This window comes from Mugil cephalus, chromosome 18, assembly GCF_022458985.1.
Source record: "Mugil cephalus isolate CIBA_MC_2020 chromosome 18, CIBA_Mcephalus_1.1, whole genome shotgun sequence".
Lineage (NCBI taxonomy): Eukaryota > Metazoa > Chordata > Actinopteri > Mugiliformes > Mugilidae > Mugil > Mugil cephalus.
The window spans coordinates 13143708-13156930 of NC_061787.1; the positions used below are offsets into that span (position 1 = coordinate 13143708).

Consider the following 13223-nt stretch of genomic DNA (forward strand, 5'->3'; position numbering starts at 1 on the left):
TGACTGATACATTTACTGCAGAGGCGTCTTTGTATGTATGTCAACCCTCTACTGTACAGACATCCCAAACTGGGTTTGTTGTGCGAGGTGCTGAATTTGGGATAAAAATATGCTATTGAAATTGTGTCCACTTTCGAAGAAGTGGGACGCTCAGAGTGATTTATTTGTTTATGCGAGACAGGTGCCTTTAAAACTAGGATACGCACTGGAGTTGAGTGGTGAAATGAACTGGTACCCGTGTCGTTACGTCTTATGAATTCTGTTTATGTGCTTGATATAGACTCAGTGAAGTCTCCGAGACTCAGATGTTGTGACATTTTAATAAAAAAGAAGGCAGTAAAGCGTTCCCAAGGACAACCACATGTTATCTCGCTGTTCTGAAACATCTGCCTCTTCCACAAACAACCGCTGGTGCATTCAGGCGAAAGTCGCTAGTTAATAGGCAGACGAGTTGACCCGTAACACCAGTACTGACTGTGCTCCATCATCAGCGGCCGGCCCATCTCCTCCTCCAGTGCTTGTCTTGCATTGTGTATGCTGTCAGGGCTGACAAAATTACCACATCTTGTTAGTAGTGTGAATTATGGTTTTAATGGCCAGCACTAATTAGTAGAGACTTTGCCGTCGCAATTAGAGTTGGCAGTGATGCATTTAATGCTACGTTCTTGGGATAGGTTTTTATTATTGCTGACAAGGTCAGGTTTTGGTGAAAACATTGCAAGTATTACAGATATTAGATACTTTTCTCGGTTTAATTGCTCTGTGAGGCAAAATAGAAACCAACCCAAAAGATTGAAACCTTTTTTTTATGTATCTTTTTAAACGTTGATCCAGAGACCTCAAATCTTGCAGCCATCATGACTTTGAAATTACAACCGGATAACAGCCAACTGTTTCACCTTTACACCTGATTAACTGTCACGGTGGTGACTCTATTTCCATTTTCTTGTCTTTTTAATATGGAAATGTCTTCAGCTTCTTTACAAAAAAAAAAGAATAAATAAAGAGATGTTGCCCAAAGTCGTTACACTAAATGATAACAAGGTTAGCAGGATGCTGGTAATAGCAGGAAAGCTGAAGAACTGGTGGGATAATAAGCCGTGTATTTGCAGAGTTTTGGATTTTCCGGACAAATTGGCTTGCTTCTCCAGCGACCCTGAAGCCAGTTCAGTCTCCCCGACTTGTTCTTGCAGTTATCCTGTATTGCTCTGTGTGTGTGTGTGCGTGTGTGTGTGTGTGTGTGTGTGTGTGTGTGTGAGTGTGTGTGTGAAGCAAAAATAAGTGAGCTGTGATTTGGCTATAGGAGCTAAATGACTGATGATTTGAATCGTCAGCGTTTGTTTAACTGTTAAATAGAAGCACAATGCTGTTTGATTGTAAGCATAAATGTATGTGTCTTAGGTGATTGATGATTAAATGAGTTATTCACATTTCAAGCAGCTACACAGATATTACAGTTTGTTAATTACCGTGATAAGGGTGACCTATAAGCAAACAAAAACTACTTTATTGTCTTTTTGTATTAAGCAGAAAGACATACACTGCATGGAGGCAGAGGAGAATGGAGGTGCATAATACATGGGGTGAAAATGTGTCTGCTGTCTTCATAAAAAGCCATTATTGTGACGCCATCCCAACTATTAAATTTATATTTTTAGTACAGTTGATCGGTTCATTTGCATGAATACTAAATGTAAGTTGTTGTTGAGACATGGTATTCTATGGGCAAATGTATGAAAGATTAGACAAAGTAGCAAAGAATAAATCTAGTAAACCGCTGACTTGCAATCTGCTAGCTAGCTAGCACTTGTAAAGGTAAGTTATTACACATTTCGTCTGGAATTGCTGCCTTCAGGTTTTGACCAACTCTTTTTAAAGAACAGATAACAACAGGTCTTAAAAAGTGGCGGTAGCATCAGTTATTGGTGTGAACTACACAAATGGCTTCACATGTCACCTGAGTCGTCTCTGCCATTTTCTCCGCACAGAGCCGGTTAGCGGCCTTTGTGTCTAAGTGTTGGCGTCTCGGGGGAGCAATAGGAAAAACAAGTATTTCCAATTCATTGTGAGACCAGTGTGGAATAAATAAGACCCTGGTGGGCTGCCATAGTATTAAGGTGGCATGGGAAGCTCTGACGTATGTATGTATTTGGGCCGCAGATGTGAGTTTTTGACACACCTAATGATTCACATGTGTCACGGCTAATGTTTTTAATCCAGCTTAGCAAAAAAAAAAAAAAAAAGGTCCCACATCTGCCATCTCCATATTTTTTTTTTCACTCTTTGGCTCTATTGCCTCTCTTTAGAGGCTGCTGTCAGATAATTACTCCTTCAATTGGTCCAGAAGGGCACTTCTGCCACTCAGGAGAAAGTAACTGTCTCATGAGCCACTATAGCCCAAGCGCTCTGCAGGTCAGTGAATGGAATTCGTGTTTACACTCTGGAGCGAATACATTACCACAATAAGGCGTTGATGTATCGTAAGAGCAAACAGGCTCACCACTCATTAAGACCCATATATGAGCCTCGGAAACAAAACTCTTAGCTGAGGCCTCTGTGATGGCACTTGGAGAATATGTGTCACCCACACCCTGTCCTCACAGCCCCCAGGCATGATCCCTTTTAACTTTTGATCATGTTGCAGCTACAGTCATTAAGGAGCAAAATCTTGTCCCTTAAGAGGGTCTCGACAAAGTCCAAGCATCTCCGAACGCTTTTCATATGTTGGAGTGTCTGTCAATTATTTTGAAGCAGTGCAGCAGCCCAGGATTAAGTGACTTACAAGTGCAGCAGACAGCAGCCTCCCTCCTCCTGCTTGAGCCTCAGAGACTTCCACAAACAGCATGGCATGTCAGGGCTGATTGCAGAGTCACTGGGGCAGATAAGTCAGTCTTACCATTATCCTATGTAAGCTAGGAGTGCCAAATTACAACTTTAGCCTTAAAGCCCCACAGAGTTTGCTTACGAATGTCTCGAGCCACTGCAGTGGATAAAATATTCTATACTAAAAAGAGACATGGTCAAGGTTTGATGGGGGACAAAAAAGAGTCTGATATTATGTGTGTGTATGTGTATATATATCTCTGGATTTAGTTTGAGCTGTTGGGACTCTCCTGTCTTTTTATTGCTGTCAGCATCTTCCCTAGCTCATAACTATGATGTCCTGACAGCTTTACAAGGACTGTAATTCAAATTTATTTCCACCACACCATCGATTTACCCACCACTTCAGTGTCATGAGTTCCAGCCTTCGCTAACATAGAAATGTCGTACATTTCCACTAGCATGTACATATTTTTTTCCCCCCATGCCCAGCACTGTTTATGTCTTATGCAAATTAATTTAAGACAGTTTTACAATAACATTATTAAGGTGCTCAGGCTATAGGTACAAAATGACAATGGGCAACTTTTAAATGTAATTGCATGCACAAGTTTTATGTAAATTGTTGTTTTGATTAAGAGTATTTTGGTGTAAAGGACTGCCTTACCGAAAAGATTGTTCAATTTTAAGGTTAGTCCGCATTAGTGTTCTGTACTTTCCCCTTTCTCCCATTTTATCTCCCTCACGTTCTATTGCTCCCTCCATTTACCACCAATTCAATTTCTCCCAAGCTCCTTACAATGTGATTTATGACTTCTGCTGCACCATAAATAACTGCAAAAAAAAAAAAAGAAAGTCTTTTTACCTTGCCCACATACTGTGGGTCTGACCCCATGTACTCCTCCAGAACAAAGAACTGGTTCCACACCCAGCCCCTTTTGACCCGCTGAAATCCTGCTGCCCCATTCTTCATCGGGCCCACCAAGCTCCTGGCGCGCTCCCTCCCCGCCCGGCTCCGTCCCAGTGGCTGCGAAGGCGGACGTAAAGAAGAGGCTGAACCCTCGTTGACAAGAATCCACAGGAACAGCAGCAGGCAGTTCCTTGTTAGCATTGGCGATCTGTGAGGTTCAGGTCCCCAAGTTAAAGTCCAGTGACGAGAACTGAGCCACAGTGAAATGATTTGAGACAGAGCGTATGGGGGAACGGGTGTGGTCTGGGGCTGTGCTGGGTGTGATAAACCCAAAAAGGAGATTTCCTGGGTCTGTCAGGATATCCAGTCAAAGAGTCATGGAGCTCATCACCTGAGGGAAAAAACACAAAAGCGTAGTTAGAATGATTTGTTCTGAATCCCTATTGCCTGCAGTACCTAAACCTATAGTACATTTGCAATATCATTTTGATCAGAGGCCGTTTTCATCTCGGAGCAACTGTGATCATATCCAATTCTGTACTTTTAAGGTTGCCATCCTAATTAAGTTGATGCTACGAAAGCGAGTATCTGAGAACATATCTGTGAGATGGAGAAAGTAATCAGTGTTGATGCACTTGATGCAGACATTGATTGCTGCAATAGCAAGCCAACGCAATATATGCTAACTGGACGAAGCACCTGGTCAAACACAGAAAATATATTATAAAATTTGATGAGTGTGCCGTATTTGATAGCTTGAACTCCACCGAGATCAAAAAAATGGCTAATGGCGATTTAAGCGCAAATATTACAGTATACAAGCACTGCAAAGCAAGCAAAACGATATCAACTCATATTTTAGAAAATCCGTAGTTTTGATTCTTTATTTTTACAGTATTGTTTACAGAAAGATTAAAGTAGCAAAGGAATGTACCATTGTGTTTTAATTCCAGGTGGCAGTTTTGGTTCAGATATGAATGGTACCCATCCCAGATCATAGTAGGTATAATATCTTGCTCTGCAGCCACTTTGTGACCTGCATTGTTTTCCACCACCTCCCCACCTGCTTTGGTTTTAACTGCTGAAATGATAAATGATAGTACTTTAGTTCTCAAGCATGAAAATAAGTGTAGTAATTATTTGCCTGGTGATGGATTACCTCAACACCAAGCGGTTCCCATGGATGCGTGCTCTAATTAGTTAGATTACTTATCTCTGTAGTGAAAATTGTGACTTTATTTTTGCTGTCAATTACAGGCCACCGCACACTGTGCCACAGTCTTGGCAGTTCCTTGATTACCCATAGAAGTTGAAAGTCATGTATTAATTAATGACACTTTAATAAGAGGGTGCCGGTGAGCTTCATGGTTTACTTCACAAATTTTGTCTTTTGATCAAACCTATCAGAACGATCCTGAGAATTGCAATTAACCCTTAGTAAAGAAGAAAACTGACAAAAACCTGCAACCGTCCCATTGAAGGCAATCATCTGACTGTAAAGCATGATGCGCTGGCAGTTCATATATCCCACTGACATGTGTAGTGTGTGAAATGTCAAAGCAAAGCAGCAAGTTCACAGTGATTTCTTTAAGATGCCTTCCCTTCTCTCAGGCATCACTCTGGCGAGGAGCACAATTTGACAGCGAGTGGCCACTGGAGATGGACTCTATTGCCGTAGCATGTCATTTGATAGACGTGCATTCTTTGAAAGTGGCACCTCATACAGAGAATAACCAATATTTGATCCAGCCCACAGACACGTAATTGAATATTTCCACTATGGTTTGGACACACAATTCAATAGTTTGCGCTCTAAGCATCGCCGGAGTGCAGCACGTTACAACATTATTCTATCACAGCGTTGAGTCTGATTATGTATGACAGAGTAAAACGCATTCATAGTGTAAAAGAAATAGCATTTCAAAGGCTCGTTTTACAACAGATCTTATACCATCTATTATTTATGAATAATTTGAATGATCTCCCAGCCTTTTATACAGACCTTACACAATTTGTCCTTCATTATTGAAATGGACAAAGACTGTGTGGCAACCCTAGGTTCTGAGGTTCTGAGAGGCCCCTGGCAAAGATGTACGTGTGCGTACAAGGTTCATCTACACGACAATACTCTATACAAGTACTGTTGATGCACTGTAGGGCCTTTGTAGGTTAAATGGGCTTTACTGGCATTGCACAGTATACTGAAATGTAATTTTTTTTCATGGGTCCCCAAACAATTGCTTGGCTTTTCCGTCTTCATAGCTCACCCATGTTTATGTGTACCTAAGTGCATATAGCATCATCACCTTGTGTATGACCCATTTGCATGTGGAAATACATCAATAATTATGACTTTGAAACCACAAGATAAGTATGTTAATTACATTATTTACTGATGTCAGGCTAACTTTCATTAAGACACCCTGCCAGTAATTGGACAAACAACCCATTAGAAACGAATGAAACATTACAGTACCTGCCTAATTTGTTCAACTTCATTCATTATTGACCAAATGAGCGTGCCACTCTCTTCACATATTGTTTACAATCTTGACTACCATATCAACACAGCTCTGGCCTTGTTACAAGACCATTAATTGTGCTGAAAACAAGAGAGAGGGACCTCCAAATGATTGGAGTGAAGAATGGAGCTAATGGTTTCCACACCTGGTTTATTGTTTGTCTCTCCCTCCTAATGCACTTACAGCACTGGACAGCAGTGGAAGACAGTGTGCCTCTAATTTCATAACCGGAGCCCTCATTGACACCATTGTCTTTGATTAATTGTACAGACTTGGAACACGGGCTTCACAGAAAGATTGCTTCAGCAAGGTTATGGTGTGCTCCCAGATCCATTTATTCTCACTGTCACGGCAGTATCTTAAAAGTCAAAACTGATCTGCAAAGTTCTCAGTACAAAATTGGCAGGAACTGCCTTGACATGGGTCAGACATGCCTCTCGCGCAGGTCACTCCTCATTTAGCATCGACATAATGGAAAATGACTGTTCCCGTAATTCCTGCAAAATCACGCCTCTGCCACTGTACGGTCTGGGGAGGGCCTGATGCATATTTTATGAGATGAGTTCATTAGCATATGTCAGGCTTCGGTTGCGAGCCTTGACCCGGGTTGTCTACTTCAGATAACACAACGCAGTAGGCTGACAGTGTTCTCACACATCACCTTCAATAATCAAAGAACATATGGCTAGCCGATCTGCTGCTGCAGATTACCACCCACAAGAAACTCCCACAGAAAGTTATTAGTCGTCAAGACCGCCATAAACATGGCAAGGAAATAAGTAGGCATTGACTTCTGGAATGGAGGGGAGAAATTAGTCATCTGGATCAAGTTGTTGTTTTGCATGCACTTTCATTTCCTGATGGGTAAGTCGGCAGATACTGTTGTATTTCCTATTTGGACAACTGTAGTGTTGTGCATTGAGAACTGGCTTTATCATTCGGAGACGCAGGACACGTTCAGGAACTGCCTACTCATGATTCTGAGAGAAATTTAAAGCTGGATGCAATTTCATATGTAAAGAAGAAACATGTAAATGCTTATAATTCAGTAAACTATATCAAACATCATACATTTCATAACTGAGAGAAGGTGCAGGTGAGTGCATGGATATGAAAAGGAGTGTATGGAAGCTTATAGTTGTGCAATAGTTCTGCAATGGGCGCCTGGTTTGCCAGTCCAGAAGTGACTTTGGACCTGCAGTGGTGCAATTTATACTTTACACTTAGACATACTGAATATGCAGTGGTGTCCTAAATGTGACAATTTTAATGGCTTCCTGTAACTTAGGCAATGGCCATTTGTGCAAAGTCCAATGGACCAAAATAAATAAGCTGTTGTGTATTGTTTGTGTGTGATTTTCTCAGGTGAGGAGTTGTCTTACTTTGTCTTAGTAATATTTTCCATTAAATTAGTTGTTATTTGTCAATAATTGGGGGAATTAAATGTGTTCTTCTCTTTTATTTTCGGCATATTTACAGTCCACAGAGTGAAGAACCACTTTGACTTATCAAAAAGGTTTTTATGATGCATATACTCCGATCAGGCTTAACATAATGGCCACTGACAGGTGAAGTAAACAACACTGACTATCATGTGACAATGCAATGTTCTACTGGGAAACTTTTGTGTCTGGCATTCATCTGGATGATGTACTTAGACATGTACCCCACATAGAGCAGACCAGGCACCCCCACCCCATAGCAATGACATTCCTCGATGGCAGCAGCCATCTCCAGTAGGATACAGCCTGACACATACTGTACATGCACACAAAAACAGGTCAGAAACAACTCAATGTACAGGTGTTGACCTGGGATCTAAATTCCCGAGAAACCAAACTAATCAAGTATCTGTGGGATGCGCTGGAACCAGACTGATCCACAGAATATCCTCTTCAACCCATAGCACCCAAAGGCCCCCACTAACAACATTCTGTTGCCAGACACCCTCAGAAGGACCATGTCCGGTCTCAAAGTCCATTCTCAAAGTCACAATCTCTGAATGTATGTTCAGAATGAATTCAGTTTGAAAATTGAAGAAATTTCGAAGATATAACCAAATGAATTCTGTGTTGATATCCTTTGCAATCCCTGAATATCCTCATTGTCTCCATTTGCCATATTGTTCCCCAAGAAGTACCATTTAACGAATGTTGTTATTATAACTTAATTGCACTAGAATATTAGTAAGCCTGGTCCTCAGTTCATAGTTCCTTCACAATTACTTCATTTTCCTACGTCTGCCTTTTTTTTTAAAAAAATGTGACTGTCATCTAATATGTATTTTAAATGTTTCCCCACAGTGTTGAGTCATTCAGCTCTCCATAATGGTTAGTGTCAAGGTAGAGCAGGAAGTCTATTAAAATATGAATCCAATCCATGCAATTAAATTGAAAAAGGAAAAACAAAAGGCTGGCAAAATACATTAGACTGCACATACTGTACACCAAAGGACCTGGAGCATACTAGTAAAGATAACATTGTTTCCGGCGTGTAATTGCAGCAGAAGGCCCCTCTCTCTCTCTGTGCACTGTCACCACAATGGTTAAGATAGCAACCTCAATTGAACTATAGCCCTGACTGATGAGGAAATATGTGCGCCAAGGCCGGGGCGATGTGGGGAGAAAGCGTTAGTAAGGGAAATCACTGCGAGGACATTGTTTTTGTAACGGCTGAGGCAGAAGAAGACGGTAATATCATTGAAAGCCTTCAGGGAATGAGTGGGAGGAGAGGAGTGTAGGTGGAAGCCATGTAATGAAAATGGGAGTAACAACACAGCTGGCCAGTCGAGCTAAATTATCAAAGAACACCTCATGCGTAGGTTATAGCACAACCAAAGTAATGAATAGTGAATAAAATGGCTGGGTTAGTTACTCGGATACGTTTCCTCATTTGCGATGCAATTTGGCTTTTGCCATTCCGTTGGAAGGGGCTTTATTCGTGCCTGAAATAACAGGGGCTGTTCGATGCAAAGCACCGTTGTTGATGTGTGGAAAAGAAACACTCTCGCCTTAACAATGTTTTCTTTTATGGGATTCATTAACAGTGGAAACGCTGGCATGACGTGCCCTCGTTCGTGCGACATCCCCGTGCGCGTTACATTTAGGGGAAAGCCAAAGGATGCTTTCAGCTTGCGCCAAGGCTGAGTAGTTGTTAAATTTTGCGGCGGACATGAAATGCTACAGGCAGCCAAAGCAGGCTGTTCTTTTTCTTAGACAATGTTGCCCCTTGCTGTGCCAGTGGTGTTCCATCTATCCGAGTGCAATTTTCCAGCCATTAGACGTCATTAATAAAAAGTTCACTCTGCACTTCAGCACTTGTAGGATAGTAGCGTATGAAGACAAGTGTCTCCTACTTATCCGCCCCCTCTGCATGCATCTTGGTTTTGACCACCAGCGCAGCACTTTGAATTAGATATGCTGCCAACAAACTGATGCAACCATAAATAACCCCGGTGATTTAAAAGAGATGATACCACTATTAAATGCCAGTAGTGCTTCTTCTGAACTATAGATTTTGGACTCTTGAAGAATACCTCTATCTTTCATTGAGTTCATTAGAACACCAGGACAGTGGGCCAAAACACATTCCTTTAATAGTGACAAATGGCAACCACTCTAGTTGCCAGCACTATTTCTGTGATAAATGTGCTTTGATGCTTACTGAAGTGCTACGTCGGCAAAACCAAGAAGTCTTCACTGGAAAGAGACTTTGCAGGGTGTTTTCGTGGTGCACGGGGAAGCTGTGAACTTTTTAGGTACTTGCCATCGCTGCCTCCGTTGTTTTCAGTATCAGCACGGTGGATGTGTGACACTGCCAAGTAGGGGGAAGCTGACTGCTGCTGTGTGGAATGTGCGCGGCTCTGTGCCTGCTGTCATCATGATCATGACGTTTTTTGTTTTTTTTTTGTTTTTCTTTCTTTTTTTTTTTGTTTAACAGTTGCTCTCCAGTGCAATAAAGCGGTTCAAAATGTGTTTATATTTAATTGCATTCTGCTGCATATTGTCCACTTCGGTCTGCCAATGTTGCCACAGTCAGGTTGTGCAGTGCTGCAGCTTATTTGCATAAATGTGAATTTGTGGGCACCATTTCCAATAAGTCTCATCGCTCATATCATGACACCTGGACAGGCAGAACAACACCATGCATAATCAGCTGCTCGTAGCTGCTGTCTTTAATTAAACTCAGTGAGGAACTCCATGCCAGTCCAAAAGGAACCTTTGTTGTCAAAGTGCAATCTGCGGGGTGGCGACTGTTCTCAACCGAAGATCTTGTGTGCCGCAAGGATCTCCACTCTAACGCTATTGTACAGTCATAATCTTCTTTCCGTGGGTCTCATAACTCCAACAAAGTGAGATAGCATCCATATTCCCACTGAAACTTTCAATTAGCTTATCCGCGTAATAGCTTTTAACCATGACCTTCATATTTGGCTGAAGCAGCTTGTAAAACAATGTGTGCCAAATTGAGTAGCTCTTATTTCAATATGTCAGACTCTTGCTGCTCCGCTTTACACATGGTTTGTTCAAAATTAACAGAAAATAGTGAAGGGGCAGAGTAACGTTTAACTTTGCTATTACATTTAATTATTAAACTGACACGCTTCAAGTCTCTAATGAATCCGCTGCCATGTTTCTGTTGGTGCATCGAGGGCTGATCATCAAATTGAAGAAACCTGACTTGGCAAACCACTATTCACACTCATGAACAGGGATGAACCCAAACAATGAGTATTTGTTTTCCCTTAAGTTCCCTATACCCCGATAAAGCAGCTGCCTTTTGTCATGCCCTTGACATGTGAAGTTTTGACAAGTACAAATATTCAGAGTCAGGAGAGATGCCTGATCTTGTTCTGGAGCACTGAAAGACAGGCAGCTACTGAGATGAGACAAAACAGGCCTGTTGCCCCAAGGCGACTGTGGAGCACCACTGGTGCACAGGCAACTGCTACAATCCAGGCAGACGCTTTTCAGTTGTGTTGGGCTGTAAACAAATTTTTTTGACCCTATGACGTTGGCTGCCTATGACCTATTTATAGTTGCTCTTCTCTTAAGTCGGGACTCTGAGTTTCAGCATTTCACATCCTTGTATTTTCTTGAAGCATAACTTATATGAGAGAAGAGGATCTAATTGGAATAAGGAAAAGCCAACCTGCAGCGCTGCTATCTACACTAGATGTGTGTGGCCTCGAATGGTCCATGCTAGCAGCTTTTGAGACGTTTGAGGTTCCAGAAGCCCTGATAAAAGTAGTGATTACCTTATATGTTGGACATTTTCGCACTAATTTAGTCCAAGTAGGGCTCTCTGTACCACGGACTGTATATGCCCAAGAGTGGAGGCACGCAGAGCCGCGATATCGATGACCCGTCCACACGCATTTTTGTTGGATTAATGCTACACACTGCTCTGCCTCCACCAGATACAAGGAAATGATGAATTATACACTGTACTGCTTTATTTATTTTTTCCAACTCTCACAAACCTACAGGGCTGCTATATGGAGCGGTTGGCATGGCAACGCTTGGTGATTATATAGCGTCAAATAACTAAAGTGCAACTTATCAGAAAAATGGAAACTTGAATATTTATAAGTATTATATTAAATCCCTAAAATGAGTGAAACCATCCTTGGAAAAAATGTATGTGTTTTTTAGTGTTTTAAGTTTATCCCATGTTCCATCTAGTAACTCCACTGCGATCGATACTGCAGCCAACCACTAGGGGAAGCTCTGTTTGCTTTAGTTTCACTTTTGAGTACCTGTGTCAAGGTCAATCTTTACACAGCCTACGCTTCATTGGAAATTTTTAGGGTTCCAACGCCACAGGGGTGGAGTGGGAATAAAAATCTGCCCTGGCTTTTGTCTCAGACAGACACACCAAAGCCCATCCCGAGACACACCATCACTTACAGCCTGTGTCCACTTTATGAATCTTCTAGTAAGCAGAGGTTATATTAAGTGTTTCCATTGTTCTGTCATAAAGGTGAAAGCAGACATGATCACAGATCAAGGATATTTCGTTTCGTGAGTTAAGTTGTGTCATCTTAGGTGGTTCATATCGGCGAATGCTCCCTCTGATGGTATATCACCTTGACTATAATCCAGTGCTTATGAAAAATAGATTAGCTGCGTGTCCTACTGAATGAAGGTTGCCTCTCTGTTAGGAATTGAACTTTTCCCCCCTGAAGTTATGGAAGGCTTAGGTGTAGAGACAAAACTGGCCTGCGGCAATAAAGAAGCTCCACAATGACTCAACTCTCCCCAGCGTGAGCACGTCTGGATCCCTATCCCACAAAATCTATGATGCAACACATATTGCTCCAGTGAAAGGTTATGATTAAAAGGGATATGCACTCAAGATCAGGATTTAAATTTTTCTTACTTCTTCTTAGATGATGTGGGCAACTTTGTGACATGTCACATATGTGAAATGTCGCCAAAGAAAAAGTACCCTTGAAAGTGGAACAGTTCAAAACTAAAGCCCGGTTCCTGTTGTGTGAGTCATGGCTACTGCTGTTCTCTGATCTGAACTGAACAAATGTACATTAAAATAAAAGGTGCGATTGTGTAGGCCTGTCAGTACTCAGCTTGAATACAAACCCAGAAGCTAAACTGACAGTAGGGGCAATCTGCTACAATGGGGCATGCACCGCAAACTCAGATAGTGTTTCAGCCCCTGCTGGTTCAGTTTGAACTTCGGAAAGAAAGATCCTGAGGCTGAACACTGAACCTTGTCACAGAGTGTGCCATAACATTTTGCTGAAGGCAATCCCTAGTATTGACAGACAACCTTATAGAGGGCGAGTCAGATTATAATGAGGTAGACTACGTCAGCGAGGTGGTCAATCACCCGTTCTCCTACATGTGAAAAAAGCAATAAAATAGTTTATGTTCCCAAAGACACATATTTAATCAAACCTGAATTATAGATTTGTTTTTATTATAACTGCTGTCCTTTCACAAGTGCTT

The 13223-nt window shown here is 41.7% G+C and overlaps 1 protein-coding gene across 1 annotated transcript in view; it reads right to left on the reverse strand.

The window, feature by feature from the left end:
- The window catches only part of LOC124995598 (cadherin-12-like), a 97326-nt gene that overhangs the window by 59390 nt on the left and 24713 nt on the right, over window positions 1-13223 (reverse strand). Inside the window, exon 2 of the mRNA XM_047568095.1 lies at window positions 3689-4124. Within this exon, the coding sequence (XP_047424051.1) occupies window positions 3689-3934 (246 nt within the window). The 5' untranslated portion in view covers window positions 3935-4124. The remainder of the gene's footprint in view (window positions 1-3688; window positions 4125-13223) is intronic.